Source organism: Dicentrarchus labrax, unplaced genomic scaffold (genome assembly GCF_905237075.1).
Source record: "Dicentrarchus labrax unplaced genomic scaffold, dlabrax2021, whole genome shotgun sequence".
NCBI lineage: Eukaryota > Metazoa > Chordata > Actinopteri > Moronidae > Dicentrarchus > Dicentrarchus labrax.
Window position 1 is genome coordinate 25327614 of NW_026136723.1, and position 26551 is coordinate 25354164.

Genomic DNA, 26551 nt, shown 5'->3' on the forward strand with positions numbered 1-26551 from the left:
GTGACACATAACCACCTCTTATATTAGTCATGGCACTGCCCTGATGATACTGTAGGTCATTAACAGCTGTATAATATGTAATATTTTCTAACTGTATCTAATACCACTTACATTTCTACTTGTCTGCTGATTTTCATCAGGACTTGAAGCTCTGTGGTGAAATTAAAGTGAATATGTTTAGCAACTTTAAAGCTTTAGATTGTGCTAATGATGAAAGATTTAAATACCAATATAGAAATGCAGGATGCATGCTCACCTGGTAGAGCGCATGGACCATGTAGTCCTTGTAGCAGCGGCCTGGGTTCGATTCCAACCTGTGGCGTTTTGCTGCATGTCGTCTCCCCTCTCTCTCCCCCTTTCCTGTCTATCTTCAGCTGTCCAATCACTGAGCCCAAGAAATATCTTTAGAAAACGTCTTTATGACACAGTACAATGTCAATAATGCAACAAACCAAACATGATTTTATTTCATGGTTATTATACTTTACTAAACTCAAGTAGACTTTAGGTTTGATCATTTTGAAAAAAGCTGGTTTTGCCTTGTTGTTTCTTTATTGTAGTTTTTATTGGAGTAGAATTGATTTCAAATGATCTGCAGTTACCAGAAATCAGATAATGAAAGTATATTTTAATTGACATTTTTACAATAGTGAAAGTAATTTACTGCTTCTTCTGTACAGGTTGTGATTTTTGTTGGTTTTGTTTTTATGTTCAACAGAGAAGACCATCGACATAACTGTCATCATCATTGCTGCAGTGGTTGTTCTTGCTCTTGTCCTCATTGCTGTCGTTGGATTAATGGTTTACAAAAAGAGGAATGGTAAGAAAACCAAGGATTTCCAAATCTGACTTTTCCAATTCTTCTTTGATTTTAGTCTGTTTGAGTTAATGGTTTTCCGGCTAAGTGAAACAATAATATGACAGTACTATAGTTATATAAGAGAGAACTGATCATGTGATGAAGTAAAATCTAAATCGGAAAGGTAGAAAGGAATTTTAAACAGTTTGACTCAGTGGGAGGAGGGAATCTGTATCTTTGTATTTGTAGCTTTGACAACTGAAACAATTTATTTTCAGAAAGCGTATATATATATTACAATTTTGTAAGTATAACTTGTTTTACTGTGTTTTAGATTTTAGATTTGGAGTTGATTTTCAAAAGAGTCTGAGTGATAAAGTTGATCAAGGTTTATTTCTTAATTTATAAAAATGTGAAGCAACCAGCGGTATAGGATGAACGGCTCAGAGCCACAGAGCCTTCTGATGGTTTAGTGACTAATAGCCATGTCTCCTGCTCTCTAGTTTACAAAGTCTGTGTTAATGTTGATGAGTTCCCTAAATTCATCAAAGACACTGGATCTGTAAAATGTTGATTTTCCATCACAGACTTTCATCAGTCAATGGTCGAGGGAATAATGAATAATAACTTTGTCCAGACAAAATCTAGGATGTATTAATAGAACTGTAATGTGTGCTAGCCTGAGGTTGGCTGGTGTGCACAATGTATACTGTTAGAGGTTATACAGCAATATCTCTGGTTGTATTAGGCTAGTGGGGGAAATCAATAACATGAACTCTTTATGACAAAGTTGAATTTACAGGATGTGATGATGACATCTTAATTTGTCAGGTATTTAATTAATTAGACAGAAAACCTAAACAACATTTGAGTATGGTTATATTATTTAGCCTCTAGAAATGTCATCATATATGTTCTTGATCCAGTTTATAAACTTGAAACAAGTCTCAGTTCACTGCAAACCACAGTGTGAAGCAGCCACCAGACTCAGAGCCACTGTATCATGATAATATGAACCATAATGATGTTAGAGGGAAGTAATAGAAAAAGAAATAAAGATTGAAACAGAAAAGATAAAAACTGTTTTTAACTGATATAAGTGAGCAGGAGATTCTGTCAGATTTAGTGGAGAGAAAATATTCTGGTATTTGTAACTGTGACATTTAAAATCATGTCTTTTCTTTTTATTTCAGCTGAATGCCATCAAAGTAAGTAGAACTTGATTTTATTGTATTTAAAATGTTATACTTAGATTGATGCTCATGTCCAGAGTGGTTTATACTGTGTGTAAAAGTTGAACAACCTTTCATTGTTATAATATATTTAGTATCTTAATTCTATTTGTCTTATGCACAAAGATTATGCACACTTTTTTTTATTTTTTCTCTTCAGAATCAGGGTCTTCAACAGGAAGTCAAGACAGCTAGACACCATTGATCAAAGGTAAGTAATGGTTCTGTCTGTCTGAAATATCTCTTGTTAAAAGCGTTTTTATACATTATTGATACATCATGTTCATGTTCATTTATGAATGTTTATTTATTTGTCCAGATTAAAGCGAGTGACAGATTGAAGAGGTCTGTGATTCCCACTCCATAAGAAATCTGCAACATTGAACTTCTGAGCTTCTGCTTTGCAAGAGAAGTAAACAAGTTTTATTAAAGTAAAGACACAATGTGTAAAATACACAAACATAAACAATAGGGTCACCAAACCACTAAAATGGATTGAATATCATTAGGAGTCATGTTGCAAAAAAGTTGCAGTGCAATGAGGCTTTAAAGCTGCACTAATCAATATTTATGTTTAACATTTTACAACAATCCAAGTTGTACCAGCAGATAATTAGACTTTAAATTAGAGTTTACTGGTAAACGTTTGCTTCACTCCAGTTAAAGAAATATTGTAGCAGTGTTGAGTGATACACAGATTGGCATATGCAGCTCAAACAAGGCTGAAGTAGATCCTCCACACCATAAACTATATTTAAATCTATATTGAACATCAAATCACAATGTTTCTATCCACAGTGGATCTTTGCCTTATTTAAACTACACACCATCCATATGAGTGTGTAACCTTGATGACACATAATGTATAAAATGTTCATAATTAGAGTAAATGATGAACTGTGTCAATCAAAGAGTGACGAGAATGTTGAATGTATTTAAATATGTAAATAGAGATACGTTCATAAATATTTGTTCACATTTCTGATATTAATGTGTTAAACAAATTCAAGATGACTTTTTCTTTCTTTCTCTTTGGTGACAGTTGTAGCAAGATGTGTAATACAGTTTAATCTGTAAATGTTCATAATGCAAATGTACATATAGACTCAGTTATGTGATTTACATGCAGCAACATCCACTCTTGTCCCCCTAAATGCTGTCGAACATTCAGCCCTTTGATTTATAACTGGAGACATCTGCAGCACTCTGCACTGTATTTATCAAGAAGTGGGTTGGTCTCTCCATCAGAAGATAACAGCGTTAGAGAACATTTATTCTTATTTCTTTATAAAGGGCTGCTCCAAACATTGCCCCTATATTTGACATCACTTATTGGTGAACTGAACTGGGAAAGATGGATTTTAGATTCCTTGTAGCGTACATTGGGATGACTGGCAGTGTACCTTCACACTTACTTACTATATGCAATGAAATTCAATTCAGAAATCAAATCAAAACCCTGATTGATTTTAGGTGTGACTGGTCATGAATGCAATTTATTTGGTGATGATGATTTGTAGCTTCTGCTGTTGCATTTATTATATATTCTGCAGTGTTACTATTATTGCTTTATTGTAATTATTACAATCAATATTGTACATTTTAAAATTGTTTGTCTGTTTTTATATACTTATGTGCTCAGGAATCTATTGAAAATTAGATGTGTAGTTCATTTGGACTAATTGAAGAAATAAAGGATACAAACACATTTACATTGTAGTGGGAAAATGCATTCAGAAATAAGGTTCTGCGAACATGAAGCAAACTACATTATGTTGTGCTATTTTATGTTTAATTTTACAGGCTTACAGTATAATATTTTATGTTCATGTATGTTAATCCTCATGCATTCACACTCTGGTTGTCTCACACTAGTTAGGAGAGTTGTTATTCAGTGTGCCATGAGCTAAGCACATTCCAAAGACCAAGGCTGTCTCCTGGAGAGTAGGGCATCAGATGTGTTATGACTACTGTTTATCAGACATTAGATGCCACCAATAGACACCCTTGAGAAAGAGGCATACAACAGAGTGATTCTCTTTGTTCTAGTTAGTTGATTCTCGAGACAACTCGGTTTGCTTGTATCCTGTGTTGATGCAAATAAATCTTACACGTGAAGTGAAACGGTCAATTCTCTTTGCTTTCTGTGAGTCTGTGTCACCATTCTGGGTACCTTCAGTGGGAGTTTGTGGTCTCTCACTATAGTCAGATAGCTAAAAGTTTATGTCAGATAGATTGATTGAGGTGCACTGAGACAAGAAAAATTAAACCACATGTATCAGTTTATGATTTATTTCTTTTCAGATACTTTGCTTGTATGTGTATAAACTTGTGACGATCAACTGAATCTTAAGTGATTTTCTTTATTTGGCAAATCTACAAACTCTCTGACACACATTAGACAACATGAGAGGAGTTCCCCTTTAACACAGTGTTATTGGGATGCTGCTGTGTCTCTGTGTCCTGTACAGAAGTTATAAACTCTGTAATGGTGAAGAGATGATTTCCAATCTGTGCAGCTGTTTGAGTGATTAGACGGAGTTTGTTTCCACAAAAGCTGCTTGTTTAAAGTTTAATGTTAATTTGTGTGTGAGTCATTGATTATCAGGATGTTTTTACAAACTGACACCAACAGAAGGTGACATCCAGTTTAAAGGCAGATACATAGTTTGTCCACAGGGGGCGCTGTCACACTGCTAACTAAACTAAACACATTTTGCTTTGTTTGTTTAATAAACATCAATACAATTACCTCAGTGGAAGAACTGAGAAGAAAAAGTTTCTACAACCTTTTATAAAGTGCTTCAGAAACAATAAATGAGGATTGAAACAGAGAATAAACGACGCCAAAGCGAGAGCAAAATGAAAAACAGCATCAGGTGTTCAAACATCAACAGCGGTGTTACATTTCTCTTGTTCAAGCAGTTTTCAGCGTCCACAGCTCCAAATGAGCTCAGAGGCATTTAGCCTGAAGGACAGAGCTGACCTCATCTGATGTTTGTGTTCAACAAGCTCTCTGACTCTCTTTCTGCTGGAGGTCAAATATTGTTTTATGGAAATTATCTTGTGTTTTATTATATTGTCTGTTCTGATAGTTGACCTGATTTGTGCCAAGACCAGTGAGTAGACCTGAACTGGAACATACTAACACATAAATAAATAAATTATTGGATATGGACTCAAACAGGATATAACATAATAATTCAGGTCATTAATAATTTTATAATTTCAAAATAAAGCCACATTAATCAACATTGAGCGACACCAAAAGAAAAATTATATACCTTGGTCTCGACTATTTTTATGTGTCCTTTCTTTGCTTCCTCGATCTCTTTATCAGCTAAAAATGACTGCAATTGATATTTGATCATAAGCAGTAGGTTAGAGTGTGCACAGCTGCAGAATTTAATGCAGAAAAAGGAGATTAGTGTGAAGCAAGAGAACAGGTGAGGTTGCTTTCAGGAGTATAATCCAGGCTGAGAGGTCAGAAACAATGAAGTGATGCACGAACCACTATCACATATACAACCTTTGTTTTTATCTACCACTTAATGCAACTAATTTCCTTTTTAATATATTCACCAAATGGGTTATTTTTCCTCCTACAGTAACGTTTCTATATGTTTAAAGGCAAGTGAACTTTATTTATGACCTTTCAGTCTAACATCATTCATCTACAGAAAGTATTTTCTTAAACACCCAGAGGAATCCGGCAAAACAAGGAGGACAAGAAGCATTGATGCCTTTGCAGGGAACCTCCTTCTTCCTGCTGTGTGTGCCACAATTTGCAGATCATGCCAGATCTCTGTGTCACACAGAGAAATGAAACCTAACAGACTCATCATGTGGTTTCCCAGAGGGCTGTTCTGTTTCTGTCCAGTGGAGGAGCTCCAACACCATACAAGACTCCTGAAAAGGAAACTATTGTGTTGAGGCGCTCCCTCCATAGTTGCAGTTACATCATATCAGAAATAAAGCAGCAAGGTCTGACAGAGACACAAAAAGAGTTAATCAAGTTGCATTCTGGGAGGGTTCAGTGTCCAGATAATTCGAGTGTTTTTCTGCATTTACAAAACAATAAATAGTCCAATTTAAAACATGTATCTTCTTTTATTATTCTGTCTTATATACTTTACATTTGGTAAAATAATAAGGTCTGTGTGTTAGGAAGTAAACATTGACGCCCTCGTTGCTCTGCAGTGACCGACAGAGAGAGGCTCGACAAAGGAAGACACAAAATGGCGGCACACAAGTGTTCTCAGAGTGAAGGGTGTGGCACAGTGTAGCGAGCTTACCAGTTTATGGACTATGAACATAACAAATGGTTTTTTGTGTTTGTACATTTTTGCCTCTTTTTAGATGGCAGGAGTTAAAATTAGTCAGCATTTGCTGTGTTACAGTTTCAGGATGATGAATACAGTTGGAGAACAATTAGATGATGAACAGATTAATAGGCATCCTATTATCTCAGCTGGCTTAAAAAGTATATATGCATATTGTTGCTGTACAGAGGAAAAAAGCCCCTGGGCCAGTCTAGTTTTGGGTTAAGCCCCAAATGTTTACAACATCTGGCTCTGCCGCAGTCCTACACAGACTAGCATCAGTGTCTGTCCTAACCGCTTCCTGTGGCTGTCATGCAGTGAGAATACTCACGTTTATTCAAGTACTATACTTGATATATACATATATACAGTTTTATCACATTTATATACTTCTACTACATTTTAGAGGTACATATATTACTCCACTGCATTAATTTGACAGTTTAAGTTACTAAGATTTTACATAAAAAGCATAAGATAAATAAACTTTGTTAAAGATTAAAACAGTAGTGTTGAACCTTTTGGTATGAATCCTCTTACAAAATAGTATAAGTTGTGACACTTTGTCATGTTTTAAATGTCTAAGCGTTGTTGGCAGTTCCTCCTCTCTAAACTTCTCAGATGAGTTCATTAAAGCGGCAGTAGGTAACTTTTATGAAAATAACTTTTTGTAATGTTTGTTGAAACTGTCCCTTTGGGCTCCTTCTGCTGTGTGTTTAGTGGGGCTATATGAGCAGCAGAGAGACATTCAGAAGGTTTTGCATTGTGTTTGTTACTTACGGCAACTTTAACTATTCAAGGCTCAATGAGATAATATTATACAACACTTGATCTTTAACTTGTGACCCTTTAGAGGAGCCCCGATCCCAGGTTGAGAACCACTGTATTAAACTACCAAACTGTATATGATGAAATAGATAAACCAACTACATATCTTAGGTAAATTAGGCTATAATAAACTTTGATTTGTCATTGAGCAGCTAAAATGTTGCTTACACACTGAGTGTCGACAATCTTATGATGTCATACATATTGAATATCAGTTACAGTTACATAGTGAGTACATTTACTCTTGTTAGGACATTTTGCTGACAATACTTTTAGTAAAATAGGATTTCTAATGTAGGACTTTTACTTGTAATATATTAGTTTTACATAGTTTACAAGTTACATGTTTAAGTACTTCTTCCACAACTGCTGTTCAGCTGTGACTACTTGACTAATCAATTATTTTAATTTAATTTATTCAGTTTTTAGTAGTTCTTTTAAGTGTGTTCAGACTAAGTTGCAACATGAAATTTATGTAACTTGTCTTGCCTATCTGAACTGTTTGGTACATTGCATTGAGTCAAATGTAAAATGTATCCGTATAGGCAGCAGTGTAGTGCCTGGAGAAGTGAGTATACTAATTTATGCACCAATAAAAAAAAAGCAGCCTGTCCAGCAACGGATAAATGTCTTATAAACAGTGACATGTAAGACTACTCTTGCATATTGAGTTCACTCATAAATGGTCCAGTAGTTTTTGCACATTGTCACTGAACTTACTGCTGCTGGACTTCAGGCAGTAAGTATCATCATTAAAATTAACATCAGACACAGATGAGGTGCACATTTTACCATCAGTACAGGCCAGCAGACTACAGGGTGAGTCGACTACATTATTATACATTTGAGTAAGTATTTCTTATTCCATCCACTCTTGAAAATGTCAGGCCTCTGCAATAAAAAATGAGCTTGCAGAACACTACTGAATGATGTACATCAGAGGGGATTTAGAAGTGGGTATAAACAATGCCAGGTGAAAAATAAGTGGGCAGACTCTGTATACCTGCGTACAAGTTAAAATGTTTCTGTTTGTCTCCTTTATGTATCCATTCTGACGAAACTCGGTTTCACTCTTCACCACAACCAAGTTTGAATGCTCAGAATGAAGCTACTGCGCATGCTCAGTTCATTCACTGGCAGCCATGGAGTTCAAATGAAATTAAACTTTAATTTTCTCCTTAAATCAAGATGATGAAGAGTATTTTTCTGCTGTTCTTCGGCCACGCGGCTGCATCTGCAAGTAAGATTTACTAAAACGTTTATAAATGCACTTAGAGTAATAGTACATAGTGCGAAAGCGAAACTAATCCATCGATCTTGTTTTATATTGAACATTTTAAACAAACGACAGTGGTCACCGACAAATAGACGTAGCATACTAAACTATATCAAAAGTGTTCCACCAACTATTTGAAGAAGTCGATCTTTCCTATTTAGATAATATCTGGATTTGTAACGGTGACATTATTCATCCTCAACAATGTGTTAATAATAATACTCCAGTCTCTTATTAGAGGACAGTCCTAAGGTGAACCCAGTCATCCTCCATACTACATGTAGTCTACATTCACCTTACAGCAGTACGGGTTCTTATTTTACATTAACATTAACAGACTCTATATTTTAGTCATGTTAACTCTACAGAACTGGTGTTTTACAAGCACCATAGAAATAAATATCAGTAAGTAAGCCAATAATGATTAATGGGCTAGTTAATGATTTTAAATACTTTGGTACATACATCAACAGCAGTCTTACATTCAAGAAAAATACTGATCACATTTTTAAAGACATGTTCACAACACCTGCACTTGATGCACAGTTCAAGTGAATTACTGGGCTGCCAGTTCAGAACCACTATAAGATTGAAGCAGAAGATCGAGTAGTCTACTTCTACACTTGTATATGAACTCTGCAGGTTTTAAGAAACTTAGAAAACAAACCAACCACATAGTTTTTAATATGATTAATGTCTGGCATGCAAAAATATTTGGTTAAATGTCATGAGGGTAATGTTGATTTTGGTCCTGGTAGCTTGGATGGAGGCTTTCGTCTTTGTGTGGATTAAGGTCTCGCAGAATTCAAAGATGTCTTTAGACCTAATGATGGAGTCATCATGTAATTTGAGGAACTGATAAGAAAACACAACATCCCAAAAATGCATTTTTTTTTCAGATACCAACAGATCAGAAGTTTTATTTCAGGCAGACAATTCACTAGTAATACTATCCCTCTCTGCTTTAGAGAAAATTATAACTCCAAACTGCTCTCTCATACACAATCTGTTAGGGTCTGGCTGTACCTTTGACACTTTATATGAGCTGTACAGAATCATCTGAATCAAGGTTAAAAGTCTGGAGGGAGGATCTACAAATGCAAATTACACTTGACGAGTGGCAGGATGCCTGTTTCAAGGCCTGAACCCAATCTGCTAATATCTGACACAAGGTGGTACTGTATAAATAATGTGTACTTATGTTACTCCAGTTGTTTTACACACATTTGATATTAGTAATCTAATACGTGCATTAAGTGTAACCAGGAGAGGGGGGGCTTTGTCCTCTGTCTTGATACTGTACCAAAATATGTGAGCTTTAGGTGGAAATCAACAATCCTATGGCTGAGATTTTACTGTATCTCTTAAGTTACTCCCTGATCCAAAGGTTTTTATTTGGGGATTGCACTCGGGCACCCCATATTTGCAGAGTGAAGTAAACAAACCCTCCTTGATATGTGCCTACTATAAGCAAGACGTCCTAATCGCCCTCTCTTGGAAAAATGTTAACAGACCCTGAATAGGCCAATGGCTGATTCTTAAGGGCAAAAGGACTTTTTTAAAGAATTGTTGGGACCGTTTTAGGGATGTCTCGATACCAGAAATTTACTAGTCAATACCAATACCGGGGAAATTCCACGATTCTCGATACCACAATGAAAATGTCCAAATCAGGTTTTTTCCCAATGTAATATCTGCCAATACCAAGTCCTGATCCAATGCTTTATATTCCTTAATAATACTTAATTAATTTAAGTTAATAGTTTCACGAAGGGGAGGGTGAAACGATGGAGCTGCTATCTGCAACTATACCACTAAATCCTACACGCTGGACCTTTAATTGATCTTGCTGCTGTTTATATGAACATTATAATTAGATTTTAGGTATTACTGAAACAGTTAATGTTAGTTCTGTTAGAAAGGTTGTCAGAACACACAGTACATCACAGTTTGTTACGTATGTCTATAAGAACTGCCAATTACTTAAGGAGTTATGGCAGGTTTTATTCTGGTGTTTTTGTTTGTTCAGTGATGGAGTGCATTTGAATTACAGATTGTTCCCTTAAGAAAACAACACTGCATTACAGGCCTCATTAGTAGAAATTAATTCCTTGTTAAGTGTTTATTATTTCATCATTATATCATTACAGTATAGTGGGTGTTCATTTGTATTGTCCTTTATAGTATATATAGTATTAGTATGTAGTATAGAGCAGGGCTGCCCAATTTAGGACCGATTATTTTTGGCCCGCTGCCGATGCTCGAATTGTTAATACTTTTAACTATTATTATGTGCCAGCAGTCGGAATATCTCTTTTATTATTTATTTATTGTTGCACTTCTTCTACTGACCACAAATTAACATTGTATTACATTGCGGTTAGGGTGGCGCTGTTGAGGGTGAGAAGATGCTGTGATGGAGCGCGGGAGGCAGTGGCACTGTGATAAGAGAAAGTTTAAAAACACAGAGATTGATTCCGTGGCAGTATGTTTGATTTGTAAGCAGAGAGTCGGAAGAAGAAGAAGAAGACATTCGAGGCCAAATTGTCCAGAGAGCAGGTCGATTTTCTGCCTTCTCCATCGCACGGACTCAGCTCAGCTGTTAGTCTTTCTGCGAGGAGTGAATGAGGACTTTGAAGTGTGTCAGGAACTCGCGGGCCTTGAAACACTGAAAGGGACAACAAAAGGCACAGATGTTTTTATGGCAGTGCAGCGAGTTATGGATAGGAACAGCTTGAAGTGGGAAAACCTATCAGGTATCACGACAGACGGAGCCCCGGCTATGGTCGGTAAGAGAGCAGGTCTCACTGCACTTGTGTCAGACAAAGTCCGCGAGTTTGGTGGGTCGGTGTTAAAATACCATTGTATTTATTTGTACAATTATATTTCTATTACTTTAAAAATGATTGTTCAAGGCAGTGGAGAGTATAATATTTTGGTCTCATAGAGGCATGTTGTTGAAGGCACAGGCCTGTATTATTATTGTTCTGCTTTCAATAAACAGCAGTGTTGATTTTCTTCTTTTACTTTGTATGACTGTTTATGCACAGTTATATCATAGGCATATTTAATTTAATGCACTGCAATATGAATGTCTAATTTTGGCCCGTGACCCTCCACCCCGAGCCATTTTTGGCCCTCAACTGAGAAGAATTTGGGCACCCCTGGTATAGAGTATGTTATGGTGTTTGGTTTGTTAGAGTTAGTGTTGTTTGTTAGAGAATCTGTATTTCTCCTCAGGGAATTGAATGGCTTATTATACGGTGTATTATTGAAAACATTTATTTCAGAAATGAAAAATTCTGAAATCCTTTATTAACTGTTTTGCAGTGAAACACTCTCTGAAGTATTTCTACACTGCGTCTTCTGGAGTCCCAAACTTCCCAGAGTTTGTGTCTGTTGGGCTGGTTGATGAAGTTCAGATGTTTCACTATGACAGTAACACCAGGAGAGCAGAACCCAAACAGGACTGGATGATCAGAGCCACAGCAGATGATCCTCAGTACTGGGAGAGGGAGACTGACGTCTGTATGGGTCACCAACGGCGCCACAAAGACAGCATTGAATATTTAAAGCAGCGCTTCGAGGGAACTGGTTTGTTTATGTTTCAGTTTTACTCAAAAAGCTGTTTTCATCGCATGGTGGGGCCCGAGAGGGGAAAAAAACCCTGATTACCGATATGCTGATTATTTGAGCTGGCATGAAATTAGAATAATTGTGGATTGCACACCGATTTTGCACCAGTATGACTATGCAAAGGTACTTAAAAGGGCTCTAGTTGCAAACAGATGTACAATACTGTTCAAACGTTTGGAATTGCCACAATAGCTTTATTCAGTGCAGTCAGAGAGCTGACTCTATACTTTTGAATGGTCTTTCATGCTTTTGGTTACAAGATGTTATTTTGTGTGAAGGGTTTGCAAAACAGACTAAGATACCTATGAGGAACAATTAAATGAAAATATTAGAAATCACTAGGCATTGGTAAAAGAGTTGGAAGGTTAGAATCAAATTCTGTGCAGATTTTGATAGAAACAATAATGCCTGTAACAAGCTGGAATCAACAGGGATGCTGTTTTTAGCAAAGCTGTTCTTTAAACTTCTGTATAGAAATAGAAGCTTAGTCTAGGGTTAGCACTATTGGATCACAGATTATCATATGAACATACTATAAACTGACAAAACACAGTTTAAACCTATTCAGTCAAGTAACTTGCTTATGTTGTTGAAAACTGCTCAGTAACCAAAGTTTAAAACTACTGTGAGGACTGTTCTGTGTAAATGATTCAGAATTACTCTCTTTTTTTTTTCTTTGAGAAAGTTTTACAAGTATTGCCGTATTTATGTTTTATAGTCTTTGTCAAAGCTGCAGATTTACCTCCGTCGATGTAAAGGGTTTCCTGTATTCTGAAGTGTCAGCTGGTGATGGGACTCAGGTCATCAGATCATCAGGTCACTCAGATGATCTGTAGAACATGGCAGATTCAGTGTAACTTGTAAAACAAAAACATAGCAGTATATTGGCTTGTGACTCGCATCTGATTGGCCCTTGTGTCCCCCTGCTACACATGAATCAGTGTTTGTCAGTGGTAAATATGTGATATCAACTGCTAATAGCTGACTGTGCTAAGATCTCACTTTGGTTTGCTACAATCTCTGTCTCTCTCTCAGGTGTCCACATTCTCCAGTGGGTGTACGGCTGTGACTGGGATGATGAGACTGATGATTCTGATGGTTATGCTCAGTATGGTTTTGACGGAGAAGACTTTATAGCATTTGACCTGAAGACAGTGGCATGGATCGCTCCAAAACAACAGGCCTTCCGCACCAAACATAAGTGGGATCGTGACAAAGCTTGGATATATAAGACAAAACACCCAGATTTGCATTGAGTGGCTGAAGAAGTATTTGGACTATGGGAGGAGCTCTCTGCCAAGAACAGGTAGAATTACCTAAATTACATGACCTCCGCCCTGTTACAGAAAGTGAAGTAAAAACTGATGAGTTGAGGGAAAAAGAGTTAATTTAAACTCTATGAACTAAGCCTGATCACTGGCAGGTTTTCTTTAACATACTCTGAGTTTCTCTCTGTCCCCTCCCTCTTACAGAGCCAGCACACTGTTTTATTTCAGTCAGTATCAAAGCACATATCAAGCACATTAATTAGCTATGGTTTACTGCAGTGGTTCCCAAACCTCTCTTATTACTTTAGCCTTTTCTGTCATTTAGTAAACTGACAACCTCTGCTTAAGTGACATATTTTATGGATATTTTATATTATATTAAACACTTTAAGAAGTTTGTGGAGTGATTTGGATGAATTTTAAGCAGATTGTTTCCTTTTTATAGAATTATCTGGCTGCATTATGTATTATTTTTTATCATTTTTAACTATCATATATATTTAAAAGGCTTCTTTTTAGACAAATTCCGTATTTTCTTGTCCTTGCCAACTGACCATTGTTCTGTTAGACAATTTACTTACAGAGCATTTTTTATTAAGTTTTCTTACACCTCTTATTTACTGTATGTCAGAATCCTAATCCTACTGGGACTCTGTGCACGCAACACAGCTGTCAGTTCCATTGATTGGTTGCCCCATGGAACATAATTATATGTATTATATATATAAACAATATTGGAGATTATGTGTATGAGATTTGTTGATAGTTCTGAGTGAGCAGGATTTGTGGTGCATCTGCAGAATGAAGTTGAGTTTTTAAATTACATAGTCTGAATGTTTTTTAACAGCAATTCACTGACTGTGTTTACATTTGTTACATCTGTCGAAGTAGCTGAAATAAAGCCACTGAATGAAATCTGTTGTATTTTAATCTCACATCACCAAACTGGATCAGATTGTGATCTTCCAATCATGTCTCTATGACTTTGATCTTTATATTTTTAAAATCTTTAAACATATTTGCCATCTTCAGTTGCTTACTCCCCGTCAGATTAAAGCTGAACAAATGTATTTCAAAGGCTATAGCCTACCATTTCTTTATTATCCATTAGGGAAATAAGTCTGGGAAACAATTCAAATTGCAGTTTTATTTTGGTGATAAAAAGTTGAAGTTCACAAATAAAGGTATATTTGTGGTCAAATTAGAGCTGGTATAGTTCCTCTTGTAAAATGGGTCTGCATGCAGCTTTGGAAGAAAAAGAAAGCTGAACATATCCAGGATATGATCTGGGAGAATAATGTTGTTTTGCTATAGGTTCCTTTCACTAATCTAACCCTTTTTACTCCATACATTGTGATCTATTGATATATGTAAGTTAAAATGAAATAGTTGTTTGAAAAAAAACCCCTCAAAATGGCATTATTAATAATTAATAACATTTCTCTCTCTCTCTCTCTCTCTCTCTCTCTCTCTCTCTCTCTCTCTCTCCAGAGCTTCCCTCAGTGTCTCTCCTCCAGAAGACTTCCTCCTCTCCAGTCAGCTGCCACGCTACAGGTTTCTACCCTGACAGTGCCACACTCATCTGGAGGAAAGATGGAGAGGGGATTCATGAGGACGTGGACCACGGAGAGATCCTCCTCAACCACGATGGATCCTTCCAGATGAGTGTTGACCTGAACCTTTCATCAGTCACACCTGAAGACTGGAGGAGGTACGACTGTGTGTTTCAGCTCTCTGGTGTGAAGAACAACATCGTCACCAAACTGGACAAATCAAACATCAGGACCAACTGGGGTAAGACTGGTAACAGTGATGAAGGTGGGAAACACACATTTATTTTACTGTAACAGTCCTGCATGTGTTCGTATGTGGTGTTGGATGAGAAGTTTTGTTTTGTTATATTGTTTTGTTGTCAGTTTTTTCATCTAGTTTCTTTTAATAATGTTAAGGCTTATATTGAATTTACAACAATGCACATGTCCACCTCTGGACCCTGAGGTATCAGCAGAACAAACACAATATTATTAAATCTTTTGGTGTCATTCATATTATAAAAGAAGTTGTATTTTAGTTTTTGAATTTTTTTTAGTATTTGTCAAATAAAAGTTTTCAAACTTTATCTCAGGCCATGTGCAAGCAGAGATTATAGGCGCTGTATTGACTTAACTAGTGGTCAGTTTGAGAAGATGAGTAGAGTTATTTAGTAACTGAATGAATGTATGTGAACACAGGATTGTGGTCAAATTGATGTTTTTTCTTTATCTGTACACGTTTTGATTTTTGTTGTTTTCTGCTCAACAGAGAAACCTGTTGACACCATCATCATCATAGCTACAGTGTTTGTTCTCGGTCTCATCCTCATTGTTGTGGTGTTTGCTGCAGTTGGATTTGTGGCTTACAAAAAGAAGAAAGATGAGGGACCCAAACACAAAGGTTGTTGTTTATACAGTGATATCTCCAGTTGTAGTGGGAGCAAATCAATGACAGGACTGCTTTATGGCAATACTGGATTTACAGGGTTAGGGTTACAAGTTCTGTTAATTCAAGTAGAGATTTTACATCAATACTAGTTAACTTTATTCATGATCTATGATGATGAAGATACAGAAAGATAGAAATACATGGTGAAAATAAATTGTCATAGTGTTTTAGAGAACTTCCCCTGACTCCCCTGTAGTCCGCCCCCTGGTAGAGATTACTGTGTGGAGTCAAAGCACTTCAATCTGTTTACCAAGCAGCATTTTATAACCACACCGACTGTATTAAAGGTCCGGTGTGGAAGATATAGTTACAGAATATGTCTGAAATGGAATATAATATGCATAACTATGTTTTCATTACTGTATAATCATCTGAAAATAAGAAATGTTTTTGTTAGAATGAGCCCTTTACATGTACAGACAGAATCCACCATGTTTCTACAGCAGCCCAGAACAGACACTAAACAATGGCTATAGATAGGGTATTTCACGTTTTTCATGTGTTTTACTGCAAACTTCTCCTTCATGCTAGGAAGGAGAGGGTGAGGCGAGGGGTTGCAGTCAGCAACTACACAGCTAGATGCTTACACTCTGTTCCTTTACACTCATTACATTTGCCAAAACCCTGAAAATGATCAAAATGTTGTCTTTCTTCTTTTGTAATATTTGTGTAAAGAAAGTCAGGCCCAAAGGTTTTGGTTAGTTGAACTTGTGTTGCCTCATTTTGATTAATTTTTTTCTATTCCTGTAGACTTGACGGCTTCAGCTGACACTTTGATGAGCAAACAAGGTTTATATCCATCCATCCTTCTGTCTGTCTGTCTGCCTGCCTGCCTGTCTGTCTGTCTGTCTGTCTGTCTGTCTGTCTGTACATAAATCTCTTCTATATTTTTGTCCTTCAGTTGATTGTTGTTCTAATTATTTTGTATTTTTTTATCTTCAGAGTCAGATGCTTCTTCTAGTGAACACCTTGAGAAACCAAACAGCACTTTGTCCATCAAAGGTAACTAATTGCTGTCAACATGATCCTTTCTCGAATCACATTGTGATGATATGATCTTATTAGGACAAACCCCTGTTATTAAAATTAATCATTTTGAGAAAGCTGCCATTAAAAGCTAACAATTACTTGTTGACGTTGATACTGAACTGATGCAGTGTTTCTAAGTATCTCCACATTACATCAGAGTGAAGTTTTTTTACCTTCATATATCCAGGGAAACTTTTTCTTTTGTTAAGGTTACCCACATTCACACCTGGGTGCTGCCCAGTATAACCACAGTCTGATTTGATGCCCACTGAGCAGCACTGGTGGTCATTTTCACCACTATCAGTAGTTTTGTTTTGCTATATCTCATCCCAATGTGTTCCAGATAATAGATGGCTTCCATCAAGCCAAACACAGCAGAAGGTGTAGATCTTCTGTTTTGGTGACAGTGGATCAGTGTGGTTCTGTAGTAAAGATGTGATATGAACTGATAATAGCTGACTGTGTTAAGATCTCACTCTGTTTTTTCTGCAGTGCCTGGTTTCAATTGCCTTTCTGAAACGTATAGTTATAACAGAGAAGAGACCCCAGTGGCAGACCTGAAAATATTTTCATCTTCAGAGTCAGATTCTTCTTCTAGTGGACACATTGAGGAACCAAACAACACTGAACTGACAATACAGATTGATCACTCCAGAACCAAAAGCTTTAAGATGTGACAGGAACATAGCTACCACAGCATAAATACCACTTACTTTCCAAGAGTGTAGGAGAAAGTACGGCGGATGTGACACTCATAGAAAACATAAAAGACCGTATCTACAGTGTTTGGTTTGTCTGTTCTGGGCTACAGTAGATTAACATGGAGGTTCAACATGGTGGACTCCATGGAAGGCCGCCTGCAGTGTCTGTAGATAAAAATGTCTGTAAATATATAAATAAAAATATGTCAATACATCTTTTTTTCACATTTTGTAAATTAATCTGTTGCATAAAAACATTCACTTGCGGGGGGGGGGTTACTACAACTTGTGTAGATTAAGATTTTATTCATAAATAAAGTGCTTCTAAAAATCCAGTTAAGAGTTATTTGTTTGTTTGTTTGTTTGTTTGTTTGTTGTTTATTTAAGGTTCATTCGTAAAATAAATCTTTCAAGAATTTTAGCTTTGTTAAAGGTATTTTTTAAGTTTTAAGGAGCTGTGAGGTTGTTCACTGACACTATTATACATTGATTTTATTTAATTATTCTTGATTTAATAAATACATATTACCAGAGTAATGGATTATTGTGATGTTTTTACTAACAGAAAGTCAGGTGACATCCTCAGGTGGTTTCCCATCAGCAGTTCAAAGGCAGATACATAGTTTGTCCACAGGGGGGCGCTGTCACACTGCTGACATCTCTGTAAAGGTGAACTCAGTGATCAACTCAGGTATTATTGATAAAGATAAAAGATGTGACACATGTTGCTTTGTTTGTGTAATAAACATCAATAAAATGATCTCAATGGAAGAAATGAGAACAAAAAGTTTCTACAACCTTTTATAAAGTGCTTCAGAAACAATAAATGAGGATTGAAACAGAGAATAAACGACGCCAAAGCGAGAGCAAAATGAAAAACAGCATCAGGTGTTCAAACATCAACGGCGGTGTTACATTTCTCTTGTTCAAGCAGTTTTCAGCGTCCACAGCTCCAAATGAGCTCAGAGGCATTTAGCCTGAAGGACAGAGCTGACCTCATCTGATGTTTGTGTTCAACAAGCTCTCTGACTGTCTTTCTGCTGGAGGTCAAATATTGTTTTATTGAAATTATCTTGTGTTTTATTATATTGTCTGTTCTGATAGTTGACCTGATTTGAGCCAAGACCAGTGAGTAGGCCTGAACTGAAACATACTAACACATAAATAAATACATTAGTGGATATGGACTTCAGAAAGGATAAAAGATGTTCTCCTCTGTCTCATTTAATAACCAGATGGTGTGATTGAACACAGATGTGTTTAAAATAACAGATAATAACAGTTCACAGTGAGAAACTGTACTGCTGCACATCAACTGCAGCTCTGAACCACTGGGGGGCGCTCCTCACCACATTTACTCACTATAACATCAATGACACTTTAATTTGTTGTTTCTGGATTTTTGATCAGAACAGTTTTCAACAGTTTGAACAGTTTTTAAGACCCTGCTGCATCCACACAAACTGCAGAGTGTCTGATCTGTAGCTGACAGTGACCTCTGACCTCCCAGAGAATAACACATTTCTGCACATTACATCACATTAACCTACAAAACATTGAACAAGATCTGAGCAGCAGAAGATTTAATTCTCCTTTCATATGTGAACAACGTTGAAACACCAGAATAAAGCCCTGCCTACATGTTCCCCCTCATCCTCTCACACACACTAAAATAAGATCATTTTACTTTCACTTTCGTTGATAACCTCAGTGGCTCAGTTTTACCTAGTTAGAAGTGACGTTCACGGTCGAGCTAAATTCCCATTGGCTCAGATGGAGGGTTGATCTCAGCGTCCCTTCGTCTCTTGTCCTCATTTCACCCGCGGAGCTCCAACTGGAAACAGTGTGTGTGAGTTTCTCTGGATAAAGAAATATCTCTTCTTCAGTTCATTAAATCCTCAGATTGAACACAATGAAGACCCTGATGTTTGTGGTCCTGCTGGGAATAGGTCTACATGGCGCTGCGGCAGGTGAGTTTACATTATTTTAAATCGATTGATTGTAAAAGATAAAAAATACTTCGTGTCTTTTATATTCTGTATATTTGAGTTTATTGTTATTTTAATAGTGTTTGATGTTTAGTTTCCAGGATATACTCACAGATAAAATAAATGTTTTAAAAAGGAACAAACCCATAATGTTAAAGTTAATGTTAGTAGATCCTGTCTCATTAATCCATAATAGTTACTGTTGGAAGAAAAGCTTGTAGGCTGTTTCTCAAAATGGCTGCTAAAAAGTGTGTTTTTATTTTCCATTATTTTAAAATATCAATACCATTAAGATCGATAAGTTCTGATCGATATTGATACTAAAATGGCAGCAGAACTACGCAGCAACAGTCCAACAGTCAGATAAATAAAGAAAAGAGTAAAAAACATTAAAACAAAGTGTTTCTGATCTAAAACTATATAAAGTGTATTTAACTATTTCAATCTTGTTGTTTATGATCGTTTTATTTAAATTAAAAGTGTGTTGTCGTTAATTTAGTGTGTTAATCATTATTGTAATTGTAGAAATTATGTAAATATTTTATATGCTGTTTTCACTCATTAGACATAATTAAAATATTTTCACAATCTTAAAACAAAACACTGTATTTAATCTGAATTAACAACATTTTGTGCACACAGAGAAACGCACATCTAATCAATGACCTAATAAACATAAATAGTATTTCTATTGTTTGACCCTTTATATATTTTCTTTAATTATATAATGTTTAAAATATATTTTAATCTATTTCCCATTAAATTACACAGTCTGACTCCACAAACTGAAACACTGATCTGCTTTAATGTAGTTCGTCCAGACTGAGTTTTGTTGTTTGGGTTTAATCACATCAGACTGACAGTTATTACATTTACTGTGTGTACAATAACATTCTGTTGAGTAGAGCTCAATCAATAAATCAGCCACTGATTTATCTGCAGATATTAACTTATTGCAGATATGTTGGTGTTTGTGTGAATGTCATCTAATAAATAACAATAAACTAAAGTACAGAAAGGCCAAACTAGGTTTAAGATAGTTTAGAAACAGTGTGATCATTACATAGTTTGTCCACCAGAGGGCGCTCACTAGTTTCCAGCATCAGTTGGGTTTTACTCATTGACAGTATATATAATATAAATATATTATTATACATATTATTATAATGTTTAAATCAAACATGTTTTATGAATCTGTCTATGAATAAATATATTTCCTGTTAATAATCGTAATAATAGTGCAGTTTAACACAGAAATAAGATCGACATGAACTCAGACAGCAGAGGACAGTGAAGGATCCTAAAATAGACGATAATTTAATGGTTAAAATCACCTGCAGCAAATAAACTCTGTTGATATTTAAAAAACAACCCAGAATAAACTTTAAGAATCAGGACAAAAAGTGAATTAACATCAGTTCATGATGGAGAAAAGGCTGGAATTTAATAAAGGATATTTAATTTAATAAAAATCTGCTTTTAATTCAGTTTATAAATTATAACTGAAAGAAACTATAAATATATATAATAATATATAAAAATATAACTTAAGAGAACTTTATAAAATATAGAGCCTGTCTGTTAATATTTCTTATGGGATTGTAATAAAACACAGAATATTTTACTTTATACAAAATATTAGTTATCAAAGATATTGTCAGTTTAACTTAAATATAATTATTTAGTTTACACAAATCAATAAATCAAGATATATTAAAGTCAGTTACAGATATTTATTTTCTTGTTTGTATTTTTAAAACAAACTTTATAGTCATGTTTTGAATGTACTGTAGTTCTCTTTGATTCTGTGTGCAGGACAATAACATTGTTCAGTGATTTATAAAACTGAAATGTTACATTAATGTTTTCTTACAGTGACTCACTCTCTGAAGTATTTCTACACTGCGTCTTCTGGAGTCCCAAACTTCCCAGAGTTTGTGGCTGTTGGGTTGGTCGATGAAGGTCAGATAGATTACTATGACAGTAACACCAGGAGAGCAGAACCCAAACAGGACTGGATGAGCAGAGTCACAGCAGAGGATCCTCAGTACTGGGAGAGGCACACTCAGATCTATCTGGGTAACCAGCAGACCTTCAAAGCCAGCATTGAAACTGTGAAGCCGCGCTTCAACCAAACTGGAGGTTTGTTTAAGTTTCACTTTCTACTGATAAAATGTTGTTTATATTTTTATCTTGTATTTTAGTAAACAGATGTTACCACTCACACTGAAACACACACTCACACACACACACTCACACACACACACACACACACACACACACACACACACACACACTATTAAGTGTGTTTTATTGACGTACATTAGGGGTGGGTAAAAATATCGATACGGCAATATATCGCGAGACACCACGCCGAGATATTAATTAATGTCAGCCGTCCCACTCGGGGCTCCTCAGAGTTCACCGAGCTCAACGGGGGGGCACGTACGACCCGCAAAACAAAGATGGCTGCGCCCATATTGAGATGTGTTTTCTCTGTATTTGTCCTACGTTGGTCGTTTTAATGTCGATTTTAAATCCTCTTACACACTGTTTACATTGCTGCTTTAGTCCGGTCACCAATTTATACATTGCACGGTGTTGTTGTGTGTACAATGTAAAGTTTTGTTTGCTAAATAGGCTAATGTAGCTAACAATAACGCTAACCTGCCACTGGAGGCCCCTGGTGGCCCCTGGTGGCTCCTGGTGGTCCCTGGTGGCCCCTGGTGGCTCCTGGTGGCTCCTGGTGACCACTGGAGGCCCCTAGAGGCTCCTGGTGGCTCCTAGAGGCCCCTGGTGGCCCCTGGAGGCTCGAGACAAACGCTACAGCACTTGTTGAAACTGAAATAGGCGATCTTGAGTTCTTGCATCGTAGCAGATCTCAGGTAAGCTTTAATGAGTTTGAGCTCGGAGAATCTTCTTTCAGCAGCAGCCTCTGTAACAGGAAGAGTTCGGTGTTACAGTCTAATAGTAACAGAAATGATTCCAGGAATAAAATGAAATAATAAAAATGAAAAACCTAAGAGATGCATTACTTTCACTGTACTGTACATGAATGATATACAGTGCAATTTCTTCTGATATACAAATTACATTAGATTGAATGTTATTGTCATTACAGTGAAATGCTGATTATCAGAATGTAAAGAATCAGTAAACTGCAGAATAATATAACATATGGGAATGTATTAACATTAATGATGTGCACTTTAACATGGATGTAAAGTTTAACACTATAAACACACTTTAGACAATACTGAACTGTAACACAACAAACAACAAGGCTTACAACTCTAATATATAAAGGTGTGTGAAAGGAAAAGCATCTGACTGACTGTTACAAGCAGAGCAAACGTTAACTAAACAATAATAAATACAAATAACAATGTAAACAAATGTAAACAGCTGCTGAATAGATCTAATCTTTACAAATGTCCCTGAGAAATATAATAATATAATAACAATAAATATATATAATAATTCATATTGTTAATGTTATAATCCAGCCCATAAACAGCTGAGACACTTTATATTTATTATTCACTAAAACTGACACATGTAAACACAAACAGCGTCACAGCAAATAAACAACAACAAACCTCATCGCTGCTCATCACAAAGAGCTGCTAAACATCCTTTTAAATCTCCCGTCTCTGCTTCTGTCTGTTGTCTTTGTAAACCTTTGTACTTAAACACTACAACACATAATTAGTTCCGTCTCGCTGTAAACATACAATTCAGAAGAAACAAATAATAAAAAGTGCTAATACAGAAAATAAAGTGGCGACAGGGGCAGTTACACCCATCGTGGCGGCCCCTAGATGGACGGCGCCCTTAGCATTAGTCTATACTGCCTATGCCACGGACCGGCACTGGGTCGGACCGACGGATCAATGTGAAGATTTAACTTTAGTCTCTGGGAACTTGTGATGGACATTTTCACTGTTTCTGAACATTTTACAACATAAACGATTTATTGATTAATCAGAATAAATAGTCATTACCTAATCAATAATGACAGGAATAATTAGTTTGAGCCCACAATATGTAGTAGAATACAGATTATATTATATTAACTCTGCTGTACTGATACAGTCTGTCCATCCCATAATATAAAAGGACACATTTGGAGATTTCACTTTTGGCTCTGGGAACTTGTGATCGACATTTTTCACAATTTTCTGACTTTAAACAAAAAATAAAAAAGTAACTCAGACATACTTTAATAATCCCAGAGGGAAATTACTTTCGTTACATTACTCCATATGTAACAGACATACATATATTAAGAATAAATATATTTATATATACTCGGTTCTCCGCGTGGCTCCGCGGTAAAGCCGTTAGTCGTTCATCTTGTTGCTAGGAGACCGTACATTCACCATAACAACAGAGGGGAGACTCGGCTTCAATCTTCTCCATAAACCCGTCCCGTCTCCACCCTCCTCTCTTCCCCCGACGTTGCTTCCCTCCTCTTCATCCCCGGTGTGTTTCCTCCAGAGTTCAGGTGGTCAATCAGCGGCTCTGGCCACTATACCGGCCGCCATTAGCGCCATCAGCTGTTCTCCGGAGTAAACAACGGCAGCGTGTCCCGGTGGAAGCGGCATTAAAACACCAAATAAAACACAAAAACTCTCTCAGACAACATCGTTAGAGAGGACAGGACTTCATAGAGTCACAGTGAACAAATAACAACCAACAAAAAGACAATAAAAGTTAAGAAGTTAAAAAAAAAAAAAGCAGACTCAAAGGCTGGAGTGACGTAACAGGCAGCATGCAGCTTTCACATCGATTAATCAATAACTAATTGATAATGAAAATAATGATTAAATTGAGCCGTAAATATTCAGTAGAACAACAGATTAGATTAGATGAACTCTGCTGTACTGACCACAGTGTGTTGGTCCGTCCCATCAGCAGCATCAAGACAACATCTGCAGGAGGAAACAGCTGTTGGTCGTATTGATTGATTGACTGATGGATGGACCAATCAGGACACACAGACTGCCTCCCAGTCTCCATAATGGTCCTGATGGTCTCTGCCTTATTCTGACCAGTTGTAGTAACACAGTGCTGAACAGGACTCACTGTCCTGGCTGAGCAGCTGGAGTCTGGGAACTCATCCTGGACTGAAACTGTCCTTCAGTGGAAGCTTCTAGAGCAGCTTCAGGACAGTCTGTAGTTTCTCACAGGAAGAGGATATTGTTGGACTGGTCCGCTGGCTGCAGGGTCTCAGTGGGTGTTAATGTTCAGACCAGGATCAGGTTTAATCTGTGTGTGTGTGTGTGTGTGTGTGTGTGTGTGTGTGTGTGTGTGTGTGTGGAGATAAACTGTTGGTCTCAGTGGAGTCAGTGTGTCTCTGTGGTAACAAAGAGGATATGAACTGTGTTAGGATGTCACTCTGTTTCCCAGCAGTCTTTGCTTCTCTGTGTCTCTCTAAGACGTCCACACTGTCCAGATGATGATTGTCTGTGAGTGTCTTCCATCGAGCCAATAACAGCAGGAGGTGTAGATCCTCTGTGTTGGTGTCTGTGGATCAGTGTGTCTCTGTGGTAAAGATGTGATATCAACTGATGATAGAAGACTGTGCTGTGATCTCACTCTGGTTTAATACTGTTTCTGTCTGTCTCTCTCTCAGGTGTCCACCTTTACCAGAACATGTACGGCTGTGAGTGGGACGATGAGTCTAATGAGGTTAATGGTTTTATGCAGTGGGGTTATGATGGAGAAGACTTCGTAGCATTTGACCTGAAGACAGAGACATACATCGCTCCGACACCACAGGCTGTCATCACCAAACACAAGTGGGATAATAACAGAGCTCTCATAGCACAGACAAAACAATACCTCACCCAGATTTGCATTGACTGGTTGAAGAAGTATGTGGACTATGGGAGGAGCTCTCTGCTGAGAACAGGTAGAATCACATGACCTGATGTAGTTTAATGGACACAACAATCTTCATCTTCCTCTTCAGTTTCTAACCAACAGTAACATCACAATAAATATCACCAACATACAGACTCACTCTGTCTCACACTAATTGTCCTCACTCTCTAATCTACCTCTCTTCAATCTTCTTCTATCGCCCAGTATACTCGACGCACTCGAGCTGTCGCACGACACCGTGACGTCAAAATGACGTAGATCTCGTTGGCGCGCACCTTTTTTTTTTTTTCAGCTGCGCGCGACAAACCGGAAACAGGAAGATGGACGATCTGTACGATCCTTCAATAAAGGAGCACAGAGACGCCCAGAGTTGCCGGAACTTTTTCTTCTTCTAGTGCGTAGAAATAGCAACGTCGGTAGCCTTTCCTCACTAGCGACACTCTGTTCAGGAGAAGACTGCAACTAGTGCCGCGACCACCACGCGCAAGTATAGATAGTCACGGTGCTCCCGTGACGTCACGTTGTCGCGCGACAGTTGGTCTGCGTCGAGTAGACTTCAATGAGGTTTATCTGCTTTTCATACATGTATTTAGTGTTTGTTACAAAAACATTTAAACTACATTACATCAAAGAGAAATTATAATGTTAATATAAGTTAATACAGTCTAAATAGTTTATACTATAAACATTCTCTCTCTCTCTCAGACCGTCCCTCAGTGTCTCTCCTCCAGAAGACTCCCTCCTCTCCAGTCCGCTGCCATGCTACAGGTTTCTACCCTAACAGTGCCACACTCATCTGGAGGAAAGATGGAGTGGAGCTTCATGAGAACGTGGACCACGGAGAGATCCTCCTCAACCACGATGGATCCTTCCAGATGAGTGTTGACCTGAAGCTTCCTTCATCAGTCACACCTGAAGACTGGAGGAGGTACGACTGTGTGTTTCAGCTCTCTGGTGGGAAGAACGACATCGTCACCAAACTGGACAAAGCAGAGATCAGAACCAATGAAGGTAAGACATTTATTGTTGTATGTTTATGTACTTTTATGTGTGTTGGATGGGAAGTTTGGTTTCCTCATATTGTTTTGTTGTCAGTTTCTTT

The 26551-nt window shown here is 37.1% G+C and overlaps 3 protein-coding genes and 1 long non-coding RNA gene across 9 annotated transcripts in view; 3 read left to right on the forward strand and 1 right to left on the reverse strand.

The window, feature by feature from the left end:
- LOC127357675 (uncharacterized) overlaps positions 1–4146 on the reverse strand; it is a 55600-nt gene extending 51454 nt beyond the window's left edge. The window contains exon 1 of the long non-coding RNA XR_007882298.1: positions 2879–4146. This is a non-coding gene — a long non-coding RNA (uncharacterized LOC127357675). The remainder of the gene's footprint in view (positions 1–2878) is intronic.
- Positions 1–17907, forward strand: part of LOC127357665 (H-2 class I histocompatibility antigen, Q9 alpha chain) — an 81667-nt gene extending 63760 nt beyond the window's left edge. For 4 of the 6 annotated variants that reach the window (XM_051390009.1, XM_051390011.1, XM_051390010.1 and 1 more), the window contains 5 exons: positions 15035–15179; positions 15663–15794; positions 16593–16631; positions 16785–16844; positions 17364–17907. In XM_051390009.1, coding sequence (XP_051245969.1) covers positions 15035–15179; positions 15663–15794; positions 16593–16631; positions 16785–16844; positions 17364–17548 — 561 coding nt within the window. In that variant the 3' untranslated portion in view covers positions 17549–17907. Of the gene's footprint in view, positions 1–718; positions 821–1992; positions 2008–2191; positions 2243–2350; positions 4156–15034; positions 15180–15662; positions 15795–16592; positions 16632–16784; positions 16845–17363 lie in introns of those variants that run through there. The other 2 variants (XM_051390007.1, XM_051390012.1) reach the window with 2 other exon arrangements.
- Positions 10842–14990, forward strand: LOC127357671 (uncharacterized). The gene is made up of 4 exons (XM_051390018.1): positions 10842–11297; positions 11788–12051; positions 13129–13399; positions 14853–14990. The coding sequence occupies exons 1-3, from the start codon at positions 10874–10876 to the stop codon at positions 13347–13349; spliced, it is 909 nt and encodes a 302-aa protein (XP_051245978.1). The 5' UTR covers positions 10842–10873; the 3' UTR covers positions 13350–13399; positions 14853–14990.
- A 1460-nt stretch (positions 17908–19367) lies between the features above and the next one.
- On the forward strand, positions 19368–26442 carry LOC127357670 (H-2 class I histocompatibility antigen, Q9 alpha chain; the record flags this gene model as incomplete). The annotated part of the gene is given in 4 exon segments (XM_051390017.1): positions 19368–19542; positions 21436–21702; positions 25199–25477; positions 26155–26442. Coding segments are annotated over 4 exon segments (892 nt in total), but the record flags the coding sequence as incomplete, so codon positions are not given.
- Between the last annotated feature and the right edge of the window lie 109 nt (positions 26443–26551).

Bases quoted from the DNA above. Each gene is read 5' to 3' on its own strand.
- LOC127357671 (XM_051390018.1), top strand. From the start codon at position 10,874: ATGGAGCGCGGGAGGCAGTGGCACTGTGATAAGAGAAAGTTTAAAAAC. The intron at 11,298-11,787 runs GTGGGTCGGTGT...ACTGTTTTGCAG, and splicing joins AGACAAAGTCCGCGAGTTTG to TGAAACACTCTCTGAAGTAT. The intron at 12,052-13,128 runs GTTTGTTTATGT...TCTCTCTCTCAG, and splicing joins GCAGCGCTTCGAGGGAACTG to GTGTCCACATTCTCCAGTGG.